Source organism: Thamnophis elegans, chromosome 10, assembly GCF_009769535.1.
Source record: "Thamnophis elegans isolate rThaEle1 chromosome 10, rThaEle1.pri, whole genome shotgun sequence".
Taxonomy (NCBI): domain Eukaryota; kingdom Metazoa; phylum Chordata; class Lepidosauria; order Squamata; family Colubridae; genus Thamnophis; species Thamnophis elegans.
Genome location: NC_045550.1, coordinates 13,610,726 through 13,632,945, shown reverse-complemented (window position 1 = coordinate 13,632,945; position 22,220 = coordinate 13,610,726). Strand labels below are relative to the sequence as shown.

At 40.4% G+C, this 22,220-nt stretch overlaps 1 protein-coding gene across 1 annotated transcript in view; it reads right to left on the bottom strand.

The window, feature by feature from the left end:
- The window catches only part of GFRA1 (GDNF family receptor alpha 1), a 269,475-nt gene that overhangs the window by 24,360 nt on the left and 222,895 nt on the right, over positions 1–22,220 (bottom strand). Inside the window, 1 exon segment of the mRNA XM_032225807.1 lies at positions 12,765–12,943. Within this exon segment, the coding sequence (XP_032081698.1) occupies positions 12,765–12,943 (179 nt within the window).

The following is a 22,220-nucleotide window of genomic DNA, read 5'->3' as shown; positions in this document are numbered from 1 at the left end:
TAGGCCCAGTATTCTTAAACATCTTCATCAATGATTTGGATGAAGGGATAAATGGGGAACTCATCAAATTTGCAGATGGCATCAAGCTGGCAGGAATAGCCAACACTCCAGAAGACAGGCTTAAGATACAGAAGGATCTTGACAAACGTGAACATTGGGCACTATCTAACAAAATGAAATTCAATGGTGAAAAGAGTAAGGTTCTACATTTAAGCAATAAAAATGAAATGCACATGTACAGTATAGGTGATACCTTGCTCAATAGTAGTAACTGTGAGAGGGATCTTGGAGTCCTAGTGGACAACCATTTAAATATGAGCCAGCAGTGTGCAGCAGCTGCCAAAAAAGCCAACACAGTTCTAGGCTGCCTAAACAGAGGGATAGAATTAAGATCACGTGAAGTGTTAATACCACTTTATAATGCCTTGGTAAGGCCACACTTGGAATACTTCATCCAATTTTGGTCACCACGATGTAAAAAAGATGTGGAGACTCTAGAAAGAGTGCAGAGAAGAGCAACAAAGATGATTAGGGGACTGGAGACTAAAACATATGAGGAACGGTTGCAGGAACTGAGTATGTCTAGTTTAATGAAAAGAAGGACTAGGGGAGAAATGATAGCAGTGTTCCGATGTCTCAGGGGATGCCACAAAGAAGAAGGAGTCAAACTATTCTCCAAAGCACCCGAGAGTAGAACAAAAACCAATGGGTGGAAACTAATCAAAGAGAGAAGCAACCTAGAGATGAGGAGAAATTTCCTGACAGTTAGAACAATCAATCAGTGGAACAGCTTGCCTCCAGAAGTTGTGAAAGCCTTCTGGAAGTCTTTAAGAAGATGTTGGATAGCCATTTGTCTGAAATGGTATAGGGTTGCCTGTTTAGGCAGGGGGTTGCACTAGAAGAACTCCAAGGACCCTTCCAACTCTGCTATTGTATTGTAAAAAAACGTTTTTTCCAGGGCCTTGTAACTTTGAAAAGTCACTAAATGAACTGTTGAAGAGTACCTGTATAAAGTTAATCATAAAATAATGCAAATTTTACCCCTAGCATAACACCTTATTCACTTTTATTATTTCTCACTGTCTATCTTTATCCTCTTTAATAAAATTAGAGGTACAGCCCTTGAGCCCAGGCCATGCTTGATCTTGGCCAATAGTAACTATTCTGATTTCCAGGAGCTATTGCTCTATCTTTCTCACAATTTCTACTACACCTTTCCACACTTCCCCTCCCCCCCTCTCTCTCACACACACAGAGATATACAAAATAAACCCTTGTATCAATTTTCCCAGACTGTATCACCGCAGAAACATGCCATTCTATTGCTAGAAAAATCTCTGTTTGACTCCCTTGTTATTTCTCCCCTGGAGACCTTAAGTTCATTCTTAAAATACACTGGAACTGGAAAAGTAGGCTACCACATAGGCTAACAGAGCTTCTACTAACATTTGTAGGAGCTCTAAGGGGAATTATTCTTTTGCATCTGAATTTTTATTTATTGCTAGGAAGAAAGAAAACCCTTGTGCAATAAAATGAAGGTAAGAATTTGATTAATTTGTATAAATGTCATGGAAATTGCCAAGTAGTAACCTCCTGAGTAGTAAAGCACCGAGCATTAGGTAGCCTGCCAAACTGCCATGTCAGAATTAATTGCCCATCATAATATCTGCAAGCATAATACAGCCTCAGCCACTCTGGATGCATTTATTTCTCAGGCTTCTTGTAAGTGGTCTAATGAAAAACCAAGGAATAAAGGAGTTCACTAATTTACATGATTCCTATTTTTGTATGCTGAAAAGCTGTCAACACTGGAACATAATAAAGTATTTGAAGACAGGCTCCCACGTCAAGCCAAACCCTGATGCTTTTAAACCACATTCTACCATCACACTAAGCCATATCTAAAATATATAAGAAGAGTTCACATTTATGTTGGAAATATGAAGAACACTAAGGGACATTTTATTCTGTTTGGAGGATATGTAAAAAGCTAGAAAATATCAGGTTCAAATACAAACATTGGTTCAGAGGAACTTTAAAGATTAACACACAATTTGGGACCAGAGGTTTTTCTTTTGGGATGGATGGAGAAATAGTTGGAAAAAATTTATGGAATTTTGTTTATGTACATGATAACTGCAGCAAAATTATTGCGTGCACAGAGATGAAATAATTCAACGTTATCCACAATATAAGAATGGATGGTAAAGATGATGGAATTTGCTGAGATGGTTAAAATAATATTTTTATTCAGAGAAAACACAACTTCTATGTTCTTTGCTGACTGGAAACCCATTATGGATTCTTTTGCATAAAGCAGAAAAAAGGGCTTATGATTTATAGTTTGATGACTAGAGAAAAGAGATTATAGAAAAAAGGTATCTGTTTTAACTACAGAGTAAGAGATAATTTATATTATACTTATAACTGTTGTAAAGAAGCTTGGAAGCTACTTCTTTTTGTCATGTTTCTTTCTTTTCTATTTTTCCTTTCTTGTTCTTTTATCTATCTATCTATCTATCTATCTATCGATCGATCGATCGATCGATCGATCGATCGTTCTATCTATCTATCTATCTATCTATCTATCTATCTATCTATCTATCTATCTATCTATCTATCTATCTATCTATCTATCGTTCTATCTATCTATCGTTCTATCTTTCTGTCTCTCTCTTTCCATCTTTTTCTTTTCTTTTTCTTATTTTATATTACTGGCTATTGTACTGGCATATTGGCTTTTATTATTAGACAAAATTATATTAAAAAGAGTGAATTAACTATATTATGATTTAAGATCTTCCATTACTTGGCAGTGCTTCAAATCTGTTCTCCAATAAGTGCTTCCGTGTAAACAGAAGTCAAATGTAGTACCAGGGTATAATACTTTAAAGCAACCTCATACTCCTTGGGAATCATGAAGCACTTCTGAAGCTAATGACTGATTTAAGATGCTGAAAGACTATTTTTCTGTTTGTTGTCAAACAGAAAAATAGATCAGCTTGTTGTCAACAGTTTCTCATATATTTGTTTATATGGAATTTAGTATTTCAATTTTTATCTTGCTTTTTCACCCTGGAGTCCTCAAGAAGGTTAAAATAAAAATGATATTTAAAACCATAATTAAATCATCATTAATGAATCCCCAAAGCTCCACTGAAGTAGGAAAATCTTGACTTCTTTGCTAGCAGCATAGGAAAATTGCAACAATGATGATAATAGATGTATTCTGACTGCATAATAGTGTCTATATGATATCCAATTATCTTTCTATTCTGCCTCAGCCATGAGAGGCTGTTGAATTTTCCCCGTACAAAGTTGGTATGTGATCTGGGACTCTTTCTGAACTTAATGAGCAGGGGGCAGCTGTGTTCAGAAAAGCCTTGGCTTTATCTGGTGTACCAGGTGCATCCTTTCTTACATTGCAGGGCCCTTCGGTTATTAATACCCTGGTCACCTCCTGGACTGACTACTGAAATTGGCTTTACATGGGACTTTAGAACAGGCAATGATGGCCATGCGCTAGTATGCCCATGTAACACTTCTGCCTCTTTAGCTGTACTGGATGCCAATTTGCTTCCAGGTGCTATTCAGAATTCTGGTTCTTAGTTATAAATACCTATATATTATGCAGCCTGCTTGCTTGGAGGGCCACCTGTTCCCATTGTATTTAATTTGATCAGACAGGTACGGCAAATTTCAAATAAGCAAGGCCACTCATTGGGACTCTGGAAGTATGCCTTCTGGGGACAGCAACCAGCTTTCTGAAATGAGGTTACCCTCCAAGATACAAATGACTCCCATCTTGCCAATGTTTTAAAGGAGCCTCAGAACCTGAATTTCACACAGTCCTTTGGTGGCATTGACTGAAACCTCTTGTCTCCGAAGCGAGGTGTGGGATGAGTCACATGTGGTATTAACACGGCCCATTTGCCCGGAGACTGAGGTAAATTTGAAGCCACTCCCTCTACTTCCCAGATTAACCCCAGTCTTTGTGACTCCCCAGATTAACCCCAGTCTTCGGCCCAGAAGGAGTAACTTTTTGACTCTCCACTTGGTCGGTCTTAGAGGTTTTTGTTCCTTATATCTTGTCTTGTTTTTTTCCATCTGTGATTCCTCCCACCTCTCTCCTAGCGTCTCTGTCTTGTCTAAATTTCTAAGTTTTACTGCACAAGCCGGTCTTGTTGCATACAGGAGCCCCCAAACTGCTGGGCAGTTCGGTGGCCGACAGTGGATCTCTTTGCCACCCCATCGAATGCCCAAGTTCCGAGATTCATCTCGCGGTTCCCAGCTTGGGGAGCAGTGGATGTTGACGCCCTTCACTGCAGATGGCCGCCCAGACTCCTTTACACCTTCCCTCCCCTTCCCGGGGTTCTGCATAAGCTAGTGATAGAGGGGCCAGAAATGGTTCTAGTAGCACCCCATTGGCCAAGGCGGCCATGCTTTGCGGACCTAGCAGGTCTCTCGGTCCAACCTTATTGGAGCATCCCCAAGGAGGTGATAGCTCTGTGCCAGGGGAGTCTAGAGCATCCGGATCCAGAGTGGCTCCAGCTAATCGCTTGGCCCTTGAGCGGAAGCAACTGAGGGAAGCCAAATTCTCAGCCAGGGTGATCAGGACCATTGAGGCTTCCCACATGCATTTATGATGCGACCTAGAGTTCCTTCGTAAGCTGGTGCAGGTCAGTCCAGGTAGCCTCGGCCTTGGTTTCAGCGCTGCAGGTTCTGAAATTCCTCCAGGATGGGCTGGAGAAAGGGCTGGCGACCTGGAGTTCGTTCGTAAGCTGGTGCAGGTCAGTCCAGGTAAACCCGGCCTTGGTTTCAGCGCCGCAGGTTCTGAAGTTCCTCCAGGAGGGGCTGGAGAAAGGGCTGGCTCCAAATACCCTCAGGAGACAGGTATCAGCCTTAGCCACAGTCATTGGGAGTGGGTGGGTGAGATCTAGATCCCTATTCCAGCATCAGGTGATAAAGAGATTCCTCAGAGGCACGGCTAACCTCCGGGCTCTGGTCATCCATAGGTTTCCCACCTGGGATCTGTCCATGGGATCTGTCCAGGCTCTCATGGAGGCACCCTTTGAGCCAGGCGGGTGTCTGAGATCAACGCCTTATCTACCAGGGCAGACTTATGCACCTTCCATGACAACAGGGTTAGACCCTGCTTTCCTGCCCAAAGTCAACACTCCTTTCCCTAGGGCTCAGGAGGTGGTGCTCCCGGACTTCTGTCCAGCACTTTCCAGAGAACGGGAAAGGTCCTGGCACCGCCTGGATGTCTGCAGGACCCTGAGCATCTATCTCAGGTGCACAGCTGCCTTCAGGAGATCGGAGGCACTCTTTGTATCCTTCCAACCTTCATCCAGGGGGGCTAAGGTTTCACCTGCTACCATCAGCAGGTGGATCAGGTTAGCCATCACTAAGGCCTATGAGGCAAAAGGGATCCCAGTTCCTGAGGGCATCATGGTGCATGCAACCAAGAGTGCGGCTACTTCTGCGACCTGGGCTACCCAGGCGCCTATTGAGGATATATGCAGGGCGGCCGCTTGGGCTTCGCCTTCTCCTTTCATTAGGCACTACTGGCTGGATGCCTATGCCTCTGCAGAGGCTTCCTTTGGTAGGAGGGTTCTCCAGGGTGTGTTGGACACTCGGGGGGCTCAAGCCCAGTGATTCCCTCCCATGGACATCTAGCTTTGGTATGTCCCACATGTGACTCCTCCCACACCTTGTTTCGGAGGCTGACAGTTGGTCTTACCTGAACTGCATGTCTACAAGCGGTCGTGGGGGGAGTCACTTCCCGCCCGTACTGTGCGCAGCTGCACATGGGGGCTTGAAAGAACTTAGAAGTTTGGTCAGTTAGGCCTGGGGGGAGGGAGTTGTTGTTCCTTGTTTTTGTTCCCTTCCCTCCCAGGGTCTTCTTGGACTGGACTGTTGGTTAATCTGGGGAGTCACAAGGAGGAAGCAGAGGGAGTGGCTTCAAATTTACCTCAGTCTCCAGGCAAATGGGCCATGCTAATACCACACGTGACTCCTCCCACGACCGCTTCTAGACATGCAGTTCAGGTAAGACCACCTAGGTTGCCTTCTTTTGTTTTCATTGGCTTGTTTCCCTGCCTCACGTGCCATTTTTGTTTCTTGTCATTTTTAATATCTTATTTTCATGGTTTAATGCATAATCATGTATAAACTACCCAAAGTTGGGTAATGGCATCATAATCAATCCATCATCATCATCATCATCATCATCATCATCATCATCATCATCATCATCATCCTGTTGCATGGAACAATTCTCCTCATTTTTCTGTAGGGGAATGTGTTGAGGACTGAGCTAAAGCCAACAAAGATGGAGACATTGGGGGGGCGGGGGAATGGTGGTAACATTAACTTTCCAGGATTCTTTCCATCTCCATCCCCCAATTACATTCTCTTTCTCCCAAGCATCAATATGCAGGAAAAAAATAGATAACTGTAAGGAAAAGAAGGAAATATCCAGGTAGGCCTACAGACTTCAATCCAGGGATTGGAAAAAAGAAATCTTCACAACATATTGCACTTGAAATGAAATAACTGGAGACTGGACCAAAATTAAAACTGGGTTAAAAAAAATAAAATAATTTGTTTTCCCAAACCTATTCCGAACAGAACTTGTACGATAGATATCAGCACATGTAGGCAACTTAAATATTTTCAGAACTGTAATAACTGCAGCTGTGTAGCCGATACATTTGGCACGGAATATGAAATTCAGCTCTGTAATATTACACATTTTAAGGCTTATTTTTTGGAAACTGGTTTTTTTAATCATGTTCAGCACATGTTTTCCTATCACTTATTTGTGAAGTGTCACCTTTTTATATTGTTACTGAAAATCCAAATACTATTAGTCCAGCATAGCAACTTTCATACAATTCAACTGAGTATACTGTCAGGCCTGCAGCCTTCCTTTTGGATCTTCGGCCTGCCACACTTTCTATTATTCTACTATGCCTTTTCTATTGTGGAAAAATGGGAGGGGGGACTATATAGAGTTAAATGCTATGTAGCCAAAATAAAATTCCTTTCTAGAAAACCAAGGTCTGTCCACCTCTGCACCTGACCAAAACTGGATGGGTGCAATGTCAGCATGGCAGTGGAAGATTAGACCATGTGATGGACTTGTGGGTGTAGGGGCAAGATTGTGAACTTTCAACTGGGTAGAGAAAACCAGGAAGTTTTCAGATTTGGGTTTTCCCAGATGTGCCAACATGGCTCTCTTAATAAATTGGAACTTTGAGCAATACTTTGCCTTGGACTCTGATTTAATTTTGGATGCTATTTGGAACCCTGACATATACTTTAGGTGACATAGTCCCAACAAATTTAGAAAATGCCAAATGGGAGCAGTACGTACACTTGCTAGTCCTATTTTTGTGGGGCACAATGTACCGAAACATATGACACCCACGTCCATTACCTGATGTATCATTAACTTCATTCTCTCCCCCCCCACTTTCTTAGGGTTTCACACAGACTTGCCAAATAATCAGAATGCTTTTGTATCTGATTAGCAGTTTTTAAAAAAAAGCTCTAATCATTCAGCTTCTTTAGAAGGTCAAATGCTCATGGATCTACAAGGGCTAGTATTCTACAGACAAATTGAAATTACAGAATATCTCTCTCATGTTTTCATTGCAAACAAGGGAAGATGAATATCAGGGATTTTTACAGAATCCAGCTCTTCTAATCACTTCTGTCTGCAGTTAGCAAGGGAAAACGTAGTAAAAGTATCCTAACAATCTTTTTTTGCCCAAATACTGTTAATCAGGACATTGCTAATCTGCAAAACAACTATGCCTGCAAAGAATGCAGCCCAGCTACTTGAGGTGGTGTCAATACATACTATATGTGGTCAGGTACCTGAAGCATGTATTTGAATAGATCACACATCTATTTGAAGTTTCAAGTTTTGTGACTCCATTTATGGGAGAAATAATATTGTGGAGCACTGCAGAAATTGATATTGATTGCATGCCACAATTCCTAAATAATAATATATGTGATGGGAAACACCTATGAGCTTTCTGACATATAAGTACTTTGCATGGTGATTCAGAGCTTTTTGCTTCTTTAGAAAAGGATATGTGTAAAAATGGGAAGGCCAAAGGATTAGTTTCCAAGGGAGACCTTAAGAGGCCTTCACAGTGGGCAGTGAAGCACTTAGCATTGAGTTCCCGTCATGAGCCTTGCTGAAAATTGCAGGGGTTCAGACTATGCCTAATGTTAGAGATCATAAGTAGCTATAATCAAGCCATGTGTTTATTAGTATTGTTATTATCAAACAATGTGCAGGATTTCTTCAGACATTTTGGCTTAAATTCATAAGGGGCTCTGAGGTTCAGTTCACAGCAGGTGTGAGGAAGATTCATGGATTTGTAATTCGTAAGTGAGTGAGCTTAAAGAGGAAACAGCAAGGGATGGAGGTATTTTGCTGAAGTGGGAACAGGGGAGCAAATTGCGTATAGTTTGAAACAAAGGGCACAATGTTCTGGATAATCTGTGTTGTTTTATTTGCTATGATCAAGGGAGAACAGACAAGTCAAAAAGTTGTCACTCCTATGAACATTATTGCTGATGGAGTTGGGAGAAAAGAAAGAAAAGCAAGGAAAATGTTCACCTGATTGCCTCGCAGCTGTGTGTTCTCAACCCCAACATGTGTGGTCGTCAACTCCTAGAATTGCCCAGTCAGCCTGGAATAAAGCTAGGGAACTAATACAAAATACCCCCTCCCACAGCAATTCTGATTCTGCCCAGAGCTCCCAGTAGAGCTTAGATATCTGGACTGCAAAAATACAGATAATCCTTACAAGGACAGACAACATCTGGTAGCTTTCACCTGGTCAGGATCAGAATTACCTGGAGAGAGGAAGGGGCGTTTCGACATGGGACAGATCTGTTTTGTATATAATTTTTGTATCTAATATAAAAGGTATTCTCTTCATTTGTCTTTATATGTTGACAATTTCCAAATGTTATCTTAACAAGAACAATGTTTATCTATAGCAAGGAGATTTAGGTGGTTTATTCCATTTTTCCTGGACAAGACGCTTGTGCCTACAAGGCTGAGCACTCATTACCCACCTCCCCTTCAATTTCTCAAGCAGTTCAGTTCAAGAAACCTATTTCTTTCATTTAGAACTGCTTTGCAAGGACCAATAATCTAACAGCGACAGTATCGTGCCATAGTGGCACAGTGGTTAGAATGCAGTACTGCAGGCTAATTCTGCTGACTGCCTATTGCCAGCAGTTTGGCAGATCAATTCTCATTGGCTCCAGATTGACTCAGCCTTCCATCCTTCCAACATTAGTAAAATGAGAACCCAGATTGTTGGGGGCAATATGCTGACTGTGTAAACTGCTTAGAGAGAGATGTAAAACACTGTAAAGTGGTATGTAAGTCTAGGTGCTATTGCTATCATGAAAACTTTTGATAACTATAAAAAGTTATCAAAGGAAGAGAATAAACAATAGCAATATATTTATATGCTGCCCCACAGTGCTTTACAGCACTCTCTAGGCAGTTTACAATGTCAGTATATTGACCCCAACAATCTGGGTCCTCATTTTATTGATTTCAGAAAGATGGAAGACTGAGTTAACCTTAATCAGTTAGGATTGAATACCTGACAGTAGGAAGATACTACATTCTAACCACTGTGCACCATAGTTTCCCCTGCATAAACAATAAATATGCATCATTAGAGGAATAAATAATTGCAGGAGGATATTATATAAGCTTTCAGAAACTTACATGAGGTGAGCCTCATGGTAAATAAATATATATTTATTTATATTTTATTCTATTTGTGCTGATAAATAAATAAAGGGAGACTAGTATAGATCTATTTCAAGCTATTTAGCTCTCATCAGCTAGCCATACCCTTACTGGGATTTGAACCTGGGCTAAATCCCAGTAAGGGTATGGCTAGCTGATGAGAGCTAAACAGCTTGAAATAGATCTACACTAGTCTCCCTTTATTTATTTATCAGCACAAATAAAAAAAACACAAATATAACAAAGGCAACAGTAAAAATGTTGGGTTTCTGTCATGATGGACTCTTGTGACGAGCCGAAGGACAGATGATGGAAACAGTTAGCTTCCTCCCATAATTGGGGCTTACCAGGGGTTGTAAAAAATCTAATATATATATATATATATATATATATATATATATATATATATATATATATATATATATATATATATATATATATATTTATTTATTAGCACAAATAAAAAAACACAAATATAACAAAGGCAACAGTAAAAATATTGGGTTTCTGTCATGATGGACTCTTGTGACGACCCGAAGGACATTTGATGGAAGCAGTTAGCTTCCTCCCATAATTGGGGCTTACCAGGGGTTGTAAAAATCTAATAGATACCTTTCACCCTGGCTTCGCTGATAAACAGATAAGAGCCTGTGGCCTAATGGTTAAGATCTCTGCCTAGTGTGCCTAGTATGCCATATAGCCCAGGTTCAAATCCCAGTAAGGGTATAGCTAGCTGATGAGAGCTAAATAGCTTGAAATAGATCTATACTAGTCTCCCTTTATTTATTTATCAGCACAAATAAAACACACACACACACACACATCCTATAAAACAGTTGGATTAAACTGGATAACATCTTTTACTGCTTTTGATGAAAAGGGACTGCCAAAGGAATGTGAAATTTCATCTTATATTTACTTCATTTTAAGTTGAACCAAAGCATCCCAATTCACGTGGAAAAATTGTTTCATGTAAGGTATCCACAACAAACCATTATGATACAAAATGAGATGTGGACAGGATGCCAAGCTTAAATTTACTTGTAGCTGACAAGTGATGTAACTATGCAAGTTGAAGTACTTGCGTGATGAAGTAGTAACATGCTCTTCATTTGTCCCACTATCAGACCAGAAGCCTAGACTTTCATGACTAATTTCTGACACTGTAACTGCTCTGAAAGAGTTATTCCTATTCCCAAACAATGCATTAAGAATTCAGAACCACCATTCCTCTTTTTAAAATAAATTACACCAAAGTATTTAGAAAATTGGGTAAAGGTTTCTTAGTAGAAAAGATTTATACTTATCCTTCTGAGTTTCCAGCTTTCACTGACATAATGCAGTCAGCAAGCTGGTGTTTTACAGAATTTTTATCACTACTTTGCCCTTAAAATACCAGTGATTTTTCCACTTGGCTTTACAGCAGCCAATTTCACCCAGAAAATGTTTTTCTATTCAAAATAGTATCTCACAGTAATAAAAATAAATTATATGTCATATTTTAACATTTTTGTGTCTGCCTAGATTATACATGCTTTCAAGGTCAGTCTGACAAGAAAGCCATCTCATTCTAATCAGTTTGTGAGTATACTTTACAGAGGAGAATAAAACAAGAACTGCACTCTAAAATTTTGAATCAAGACACTCAACAGAAAAAGAGAATGTGCACTATAATGGTTTCTTACATATGTCCACTCTAGCCAGGTGGATTTTATTTACTTATTTATTTAATTATCAAATTTAGATACCACCCTTCTCACTTTCAGAGTTATTCTGGGTGGCTAAGATAAAAAACACAAAACTGTATAAAAACACAAAATATACGAAGTTCAATAAGATGGCAGGAGAGTAAAAAGAAAAATAAGCTGAAAATTAAAAGATTGCAGGAACACCTTCAGGGTGCATGTCCCTAGGATTACATGCCTTTCTTCGGCTTCCATGAAAATTGGCAGACCCAGGACACTCTATCTTGAAGGAAAGGATGTTTCACACAGTGGAGGGCAATGACAGAGAAGGGTCACTTCCTGGACTCCACCAAACAAAATTCTTTAACCAATGGGGTCTATAATATACTTTTCCTGCCTGACATGATGGGTGGGATAGGTCAATGTGATGTGGGCAAGACAGCTCCTCAGATAATGTAGCCTAAGACATGTAAGGGCTTTAAAGGTAGTAACCAACACCTTGAATTGGACCTGGAAGCAAACTGGCATCCAACAGACCTCATGCCCAAAGGCGTTATATGAACCATCTCAGGGCTGCCTGAGAAAATTACTCATGTGGCCACGTTTTGCACCATTCTGTTAACAATCCACCATTTAATTTCTGCCTACCATTGATCTGAACTGTGCATTATTGATATCATTCACACATAACAATAAAGAACCATGGTTCTTTTAGCACAGTGCAATGTGTAGACCCTTACCATTATGAATTATTTATGGTTTAATGTTATATAACATGAGTTTCAAACTTGTGGCATCATGTTGATGTCACGTGACGTACTGCAACATTTTCCCCTTCACAGAGCTGGGGTGGACATGGCCTGAGTGTGACACATCCAGTCCACAGTTTGACAGTCCTCTTATATATGGATCAATTATGTTTTTTTAAAAAAATGAATCATGTCTAAAGCAATGACGTGACATGATGTAATGATCCAGCCACTGCCTGAAACTTATCCATTGAGGTTGTCAAGTTTGTTTCTAAATTTCTTGCAGTTAACGACCCAACCTGCTCTATGGAACAACGTGATTCCAGTATTATAAAATCAGAACTAACCGGCTTAACATAAACTTTTGGATGCATCATTCCAACAATATATTGTTAGGTGGCATGAGACAAACAAAAGGAAACTTGGATTTTTTTTATATACATGAATGTTTAGCAAGCGCCTGCACTTCACCTGTTTGACAATCCTCCTGCCCTCCCAAATTTTAAATAATTGTCAGTTATTTCTTACCTTGATGTTGGCACAGGCTGGCAAATCATTATTAGTGGGTATTTCATTGTTAGCATTCTCAGAGTCATAGGCCTTTGATCTGTATGCTGTTGTAGTTAAAGCTGTGGTGGTTTGGCCAGGTAGGAACGGTTGCCACACATTCACATCTGTACCATTGCCAAAAGCCTGAATTGCACTTTCTGTAGGAAAAAATTCACAGCAATTCCTTAAATAATCAAATAGCAGACTTTTCCTTTTTCCATGCCCTCCCCCTACTCCCCCCTCCCCCGGTAACATTTTAAAACCAGTAGAAATAGTTCTAAAAAACAAAACTAATAAAAGAGAAAAACTCTTTGGGATTAACAAGAATGAAAGAACTACAATTCATGGTTTCTGAGTCAAGTTGTGAAGCAGTTGATTGTTATGCTTGTCTCTGTTTACAATTAAGTGGTAAATGTCCCAAAGGTGCTTTTTCAAGAGGCAACTGGACTTTCTTCTCTTTCTTTAAAGATGTTTTGCTTCTCATCCAAGAAGCTTCTTCAGCTGTGACTAGATGGTGGGGAATGGTCTGCATGGTGCAGGAGTGTGAATGGATTTCCAGGGAAAAAAAATGCAGATTACAGGAACCATTTGCACTTCAGTTTAAGATGCAGACAACACAGACTCATCCCCAACAACCTGAGCCTGTGTTCAGCAGTGAAGTGACACAGGGCAGAAAACATCCTGCAGAAGGCTCCACATGCATTTTCACCTCCGGAGGACACAGATAAACCTCCAACTGGCCTCAATAACTCTTTAAAAGAATGCACATGACCCAGCTGTTTGCAAGGAGTATAAATCCTTCCATTCCAAACCATCCAGTCCGAGCTGAGGAAGCTTCTTGGATTAGAAGTGAAAGGTCTTCAAAGAAAAATAGTAAGGTCCAGTTGTCTCTTAAAAAAGCACCTTTGTGGTAACCATGACCTGAATGACTGAGAACCTCCATGATATATTATATAATGTATTATATAATAGCAATACCATGTTTCCCTTATTTTCTTCTGATCCCCAAAATAAGCATTTGCCCTTATTTTTGGGTAGGCCTTAATAATTGTTGAGGGACAGTAGGCAGCGAGTGTGGTCACCTCATGGCTGCTACTGTGTTGCAATATTTTCGGGGAGGGCTTATTTTCAGTGGAGGGCTTATTTTAGTGCATGCTCTCAAAAGCCCGATTGGGCTTATTATCTGGGGAGGTCTTATTTTCAGGAAAACAGGGTAGCAATAGCATTTAGACATATATATATATGTGTGTGTGTGTATACATATATACATATACACACACACACACACACATATATCTAAAGTCATCCCTTTATTTATTTATCAGCACAAATAAAACACACACACACACACACGCACAGAAACACACACACACACACATATATAGTGTCACAACCCCTGGTATGCCCAAATATGTTATTTATTTATTATTATTTATTTATCAGCACAAGCAACATATGTATGTATGTATGTATGTATGTATGTATATGTATATATCTATTTATATCTCTATCTATCTATCATGTATCTATCTATCATCTCTATCTATCTATCTATCTATCTATCTATCTATCTATCATATCTCTATCTATCTATCTATCTATCTATCTATCTATCTATCTATCTATCTATCTATCTATCTATCTATCTAATTTTACAGTGCTTTATGGCTTTCTCTGAATGGTTTACAGAGTCAGCATATTGCTCCCAACAATTTGGGTCCTCATTTTACCACCTTAGAAGAACCAATATAAAGGATGGAAGGCTGAGTCAACTATCTTAATTAAGAGAGTAAAAGTACCTAATGCTATTCACTCTAAGATATAAACAAGTTCATACTAATACAGATTACAAATGCAAGTTTTGGAAGCTGCAAATCTATAATGAGTAATAGTATCATAAAAAATATTCCAGATATTATACAAGAAAACAAACTCACCAGTTCAGTGATGTACTGTATGTTTGTAAGTTAAAATATTAGTGACAAATTTGCTGATTTATTTATAGGAAATTCATTAAATTAATTAATTGACTGTTATTTTTCTTTTTACCCCTTTCAAGTCTTCAAACAAAATGTGCATAATTAGGTGGAAATATATGCTCACCCACAATACTGAACATGTAAAACTTGAAAGGTGTAGTTTTTCATGGGATTAAATACTGCAATTATGGCAAGAATAAATTGGCATTTCTTTTAAAAAATAAATACAAATGAATAGAAAAACAGATTTTAATCATGTCTTTGGGGACTCAGCATGGATTTGGAGATTTTTTATTTGAAACTCATTGTGTAAGAAATCAAAACAATTTCACTGGAGATCTGAGTAGGATAGCTATTAACATTTCTTCCACAGTATCTAATGTTTATTATAAACCATTTTACTTTTGCTTACCTTGAAAAGATTACCTTCATTTTAACTTCTTTAAAAAATTCTAATAAAAGTAGAAAATAGACTTCAGATACAGACAGTTAATGAGAAAATGAAGCCAGGGAAATTTTAAGTTTTCATGCCTTGCATGTTTAAGGGAAAATTAAAAGATGGTAACAGTAGGTTTACAGATAGTAAACCTGAACGAATAAACTAGCATAGCATTACTCAAAAACCACTGAGCAAATTTTAGGGGCTTTATCCTATGCATGTTTAAATATCCTTCTATTTAAAATGCAACTATATCTTTTTAGCATGGGAAGAAGTATTCTCTTTGGGTCAATAGAGCACATTTGAAAGAGATTTTAAATCAGAATGAAAAGGAAGGGGTAAATTTTCCACCATTGTATTAACTATTAACTATTGTATTTGTATGAAGGGTGAAAAATTCTGAATTTAAGAGTCTTTTCCAAATGAGAAGTAGATTAAAAAGAACATAAGCACCGAAGAAAAAAATACTGCCTAAGCTTACTAACTCCAGTTGAAATAAATCCTAGCAGTTCCACCTTCCTCCATATGTGCATATGACAAAATTGTATGTAAGTGTGTTTACATACATACATATATACATACATACATGTTTACATGCATGCATGCATGCATGCATACATACATACATGTTTGGAAGGAAGAACTGCTAGGATTTAATTCAATTGATAAATGTGCGTATTTGTGTGTTTCTATAGATGTCTCTCCTTTTTATTCAACTGACTGAATATCCAATACTTAAGAATTGTGCTTCTTTCTATGAACTATAGGTATTCTATCAGCTCATACTAAAATTATTCTGTTTCTCTTACAAATCAGGTGTGTGTACACAAGGGCATATTTACCAATTTCATTATCTTGAATTGCTCTTTTGAATAGAATGGCAAACCTACTTTCTGGATCCATTTGCCAATTTTGACAAACAACTCTAGTGATGATAACTGCCTACTGTCTACAGAAGCTTGGCAAACTCCGGTAACAGAGCTTTGAATTAATGAAACCTTTCATATTTAAATTCACAATATTTGCTTTTCTCTTTCACACACAAAGAAAAGGTACAGGAAAGAGGATGAATGAAGTGACAACAAGAGAAAAGTATTTTGGTAAAGAAAAAAAAAACACTAGGCAGATATATGGGGGAAAGGTATTTGAACAGGGAAGAAAAGAATAAATTAAGGATTCAAAAAAAAAAAAGTTCAGTTTAGGAGGCAAATAGTCCCTCTCAAATAAGGCTAATCTTCAGGTTAATCTTCATGTTGATAGTTCAACATGCTATTTGCACTATTTTTTTGCACAGTGCAAATTTTGCATAGTCTTACAATGCTATTTGCAAACATTTGCATCTTCAGCCATTCATTTGTTTTCAAAGTGCCTTCTATTCTCAGAATATAAGATGACTTATGTTTGTTCTAACTACAATGGTTTCCACCAAGGTCCTCTGTTCCGGCGGGAACAGAGGTTTAATCCTATTGGTCGAAGGGTCTGACAGCTCCCTATAAAAGGGCTGCTGTCAGACTCAACCTTTGCTGGATTGTTCTCACTTGTTGTACTTAATAAAGAGCTTTTGTTCCCATTAAGCCTGTGTGTGCCTATCCATTACCCAATCTAACACTGGCGACGTGGGTGTGATTGGAAGACAACTAGGTGAACCAAAAAGAGCGTAGCAATCCAGCAAGTACATCCAGCCCGGAGCTCAGCACGGCTTCGAGCAGCCATTTTTGAGCGGCAAACTCAAAACACCCTCTGAACACAAAATGGCCATGCACGCCCCACTGACTCCATATGACCCAGTCACCGAGCACTGAGACTCGTCCATGCTACTATTTGACTGCTTCCTTGAGGCAAACAACCTCATGGGCCTTTCTGAAGGCCGCAAGAAGAACATGTTCCTCAAGATACTGTGGCTGGGAAGTGTCCGAGATGGCGAAAGACCTCTCTGAGCTGACACCGCTGTAATCAGTCACCTGGTCCATGCTTCAGCAAATGCTGAGGACCCATTATGCCCCCAAACCGTCCAAGCATGTTCGCCGGCATGAGTTTAACATCAGGAACCAGAGAGAGGGAGAGTCGATTAGTGAACTTCACAAGGCCGCAGCATACTGCGAATTCTGGGACCTGGACGAGCTGATTCTGGACCACATAATTTGCTGCATGTGGGACATTAACCTACAGAGGGGGTTACTTGCTAAATCTAACCTCACTCTACAGATAGCCTTGGATGAGGCCAGGGTGACTGATTAAGCCATCAAATCTAATGAAACTCTGCTGCACCAAAGCACTCCACAAGATGCACGAAAGAGTACATGCATACATCGTGAAGCTGCAGAGCCCGAGAGCTCAGAAGGTGAGGAAGATGACAGCTGCTGCATACGCAGTAGCCACGCCCAGCCGGTGCGCAAATTCAAACCGTATCTCCCGCCTTGCGCTAGCTGCAGATTGGCTTGCCGTTTCCGCGATGCAACCTGCCAGCGCTGTGAGCAAAAGGGGCACATCGCCAAGGTGTGCCTGAGTGAATTCCCTCCCAATACCTGGCAGCCTAGAAGCGCACCAAACCACCAACAGAGGACCTGGCAGAAGCCACCATGGTGGTCAGAGGGTGACAATAGAGTCACCTACCACAGGTCAATCGGCCAAGTCTGCTCCAGGCGGCCAAAAAAGCTGAAGTTCACAGTCCACATCGAGGACTCTCCATGCGAGATGGAGATCGACACCAGGTCATCACTGACCATAATACCGTGGTCTACCCTAAAGCAGGCTATCCCTAGCCTAAAGAAGCAGCGTCTAAGCAACCTGACATCCGCCTAGGCGATTACCAGGGAAATTGGGTCCCCATCGTGGGCCAAGGCACCTTCCAGGTGAAGTTCAAGAAATTCAGCAGGAAACTCCCAGTGACAGTGGTCAGTAGCAACCTCCAGAGCTTCCTAGGGCTAGATTGGTTCCAAGCCCTGGGGCTAGAAGTGACCGGCATCAATGCTTTGAAAGACAGTGGCGCTGAAGCCATCTTTAAGGAGTTTGAGGACATCTTTGGCACCAGTCTGGGTAAGTATGTGGGGACTCCAATTTCCTTTAGTTTGGACCCCAACATAACCCCAATAAGGCTAAAGCCCAGGAGAGTACCTTTTGCTCTCCGTCCCAAAATTGACAGGGAAATTGACAAGCTCGTAGGCCAGGGAATCCTAGAGTCGGTCAATCACGCACGCTGGGAGACCCCTATAGTGACACTTGTCAAATCTGACAGGTCAGTCCACATCTGCGTGGACTACAAGTGCACAATAAATAAAGCGCTACAACAAAGCACCTACTCTGTATCCATTGTACAGCACCTCCTTCATTCATTAGGCCCCAGAAATTTTTTTACAAAATTGGACATGGTGTAGGCATACCAACAATTGTGTGTAGATGGCGCTACTGTGGAGGCCCAAACCATTGTGACACACAGGGGTGCATTCAAATGTCACTGCCTGCAATTTGGCATTAGTATCTCTCCTGGACTGTTCCAAAGCGTCATGGAACGGCTTTTGCAGGGGATTCCAGGAGTTGTCCCCTATTATGACGACATCTTGGTATCGGCTGCAAATGAGGCGCAACTTTTCAAACATGTATGAACAGTTTTGGCTCAAATTATAGGCAAAGGCCTCCGTCTCAAAAAAGAGAAATGCCAAATTAATGTGCCAAGGGTTGAATTCCTAGGGTACCAATTCGATGGCTCTGGGATTCACCCAACCACAAAAAAAATTAAAGCTATTCAGGACGCCCCCACACCTCGCAATCAAACCAAGCTGCAGGCGTTCCTCGGGCTCCTTAATTTCTACAGCATCTTTCTCAAACGGAAAGCCACCGTTGCTGAGCCCTTACATCATTTTCTGGCTAAGAACACAAAGTGGTCCTGGGGCAGAGCCGAGGCTATCGCATTTGCCATGGTAAAACGACTCCTGTTTGTGGACTCCTTTCTGGTACAATACAGCCAGACCCTGCCATTGGTGCTGACCTGCGACGCTACCTGCACACTGTGGCTACCTGCACACTGTACCAGAAGTCCAGATCAGCTCCCCCAGAGGAGCCTGCTAAGGAGTGGGAGTGACCTCAAGCACTATGGTCTAGGGTGCACATTGACTTTGATGGCCCAGTTCACAGCCAGACATTTCTCATAGTTGTGGATGCCTACTCGAAATGATTAGAGGTAGTCCTGATGACCTCCACTACAGCAGAAGTGGTCAACAAGGTGCTACGGAGACCTTTCTCCATGCACGGCATGCCCGACGTCTTGGTCTCTGACAACAGGCCCCAATTCATGGCCATGCAATTTGAGACCTTCCTAGCAGCTCAGGGAATCAGGCATGCCCTGGTCGTGCCATTCCATCCCGGCCTCCAATGATCAGGCGGAGAGAATGGTGAGATCTGCAAAAGACGCCCTCTCTAGGATGGGCCCGGGAGATTGGCAAACACGGGGTTGATCACTATTTGCTAATTCAGCACATCACACCCAGTGCCACTACAGGGAGAAGCCCCTCCGAGCTTCTCATGGATCGCTGGCTAAGGTCTCACTTAGAACGGCTACACCCTAATTATTCTGCCCCATCACCCCCAGACTCCACAAGCAAGATTTGGACATTCAGCGTAGGGGATTCGGTATATGCCCACAACTATGCCAGGGGAACTCTGTGGATTCCTGCCACAGTGATAGGCATCACCGTTCTCGCTCTTACCTCCTAGAGCTCGAGGATGGTAGGAATTGGAGGAGGTATATTGACCAACTCCTTGGCTGCCTCTCCAACTCCACTCTTAGACAATCAGAGGTAACTCCTGCATGAGTTAGCCAAAGCCCTACCCAAACAGAGCAAACACTCACTCCTTCCATGGCCAGCTCAAGCCCGAGGGTACCAGGGAACTTATCTGGTTATGTTGCAGGCCCGCAGTGAGCTCCGAGTGAACCAGCTCTAGAAGTTCCAGCCGCAGCCTGTGAAAGGTTCCAGGAGCTTCCACCAAGCGGAGCTGCGGAGCAAACAGGTCCGTCCGACCTGTCCAAGGAAATCCCTCCTACTGAACTGCGCAGGTCAGGCAGAGCTACCCAAAACCCTGTCTACTTGCGTGACTACGTAACAAGTAGGATTGTTCCATCCAAGAGGGGAGGGGTGTGAGATACTTGTTTTAACTACAGTGGTTTCCACCAAGGTCCTCTGTTCCGGCGGGAACAGAGGTTTAATCCTATTGGTCGAAGGGTCTGACAGCTCCCTATAAAAGGGCTGCTGTCAGACTCAACCTTTGCTGGATTGTTCTCACTTGTTGTACTTAATAAAGAGCTGTTGTTACCGTCAAGCCTGTGTGTGCCTATCCATTACCGAATCTAACAACTTATATTCCTCTAACTCACAGGAAACTATTTGGAAAGTAAAAACCTCCACTTCCTATCAGATTAGTAACATGTCAATGAGGATACTAAGTTAGAATTATAATATTTTGAGTCTTCAGTTTCAGTGTGCAGAAAATAATTCACTCTGGTAAGCATCTCTCTCTAGACACTTTCTCTTTTACATGTAATATCTCTACCGAGATTCTGAACTAGTTGCCTGTATCCTTTTGATAATTCTGAATGTGTTCTTTGACCCATATTTAACACAGAAAGAAAGTGGCAGTTGGCCTAATTTAATGAACCTTTCTAATAAAGAAGAGTAAATCCTTTGGAGCAAGGATTTATGCATCAAAAATGCACACCTATCTTTGGTTATTGATTCCCAATTAAAAATCCCAAACTACCTCAAATATACAAACACAACTGTATTTTTTTTTAGTACAAGACATCCTTTTCACATATTAACTGAGACATATTTTGGGTTCTCATATTTTGCACTATTATGAGTGAATCCATTTGGGTTACATGAACCAGACTAATATGATCTTTCAACTATTATTTAAAAAAAATGTGGCTCCACTTTATGTGTGAACAAGGCATTATGCATATTAAAGATAATTATATCTTTTATTTAAAATAAAGGTTTACAAAAGTCATTCCATTAATAAAAAAAAAGGCAATGGAACATTAATCCCCTTCAGTGAAATGCTATTAAGGCAGGGACACCTTTAATTCTTCCTAAGAAAAAGTCTCTGCCAGGTTAGATATAATTTTTTCTCACACTGTCTTCTAATATCCTTGCTTTATCTTCATTAACATTTTTATTCTAAAAGCAAAAGAACAATAGAAAAGTAGTATTTCTTTTCAAAATTATGCAATGACAATTGAATTTCAAGATATTAAAGCAATTAAGAATGTTCAATGGGAACTGAAGCTTCTCAAAATGTACAATTTTTTTTTAATTAGAGAAATAGATATTTAGCCAAACTTAGATGGAAAATTTTTAAACCATGTTTCTAGCACTGAATTAGCTTTTTACATTTGATGAAGATATCAAATGCATAACTCAAGACCATAGCACCTGGGTAATATTTTTCCCCCCAACCTGGAATTAATAGCTGAGTTTTAAAGTAGTAGTCTAGCATTACACATAGCATATTAAAGTTCATGAGTATTCTCCACTCTGGCCTAGATACAAAGAAACCTTGTAATGTGCAAAATGCTGAACAGTTCATCACCCATGTCAAATAGTTTCTTTCATGATACAGAATAGAAGAAGTATCTTACTTTCCATCTGTATTCTCCTGCTCTTATCTTACCTAAACTGATTAAGCCTGGAACAACTAAAGGCAACTCCCTTTGGGTTGTCCACACTAATTAACCACAATTACATTTCCAATGAGTCTAAAATGTTTAAGCCTTTTAATAGATTATATAAATATAATGTAAATTCTTGTCTGTTGTCTGTTTCTTTTTTTCCCCCCTGCTTTTCCCCTGCTATTTATTCTGTTTTTCCCAGGAAACTGATGTTTTCTGATGTTTCATCAATAAACATCAAGCTATACTTCTGCTACCTGTTGTGAAGGCTGTGTGGGCTTGCTTTGGTCTAGATCAGTGTTTCTCAACCTTGGCCACTTGAAGATGTCTGGACTTCAACTCCCAGAATTCCC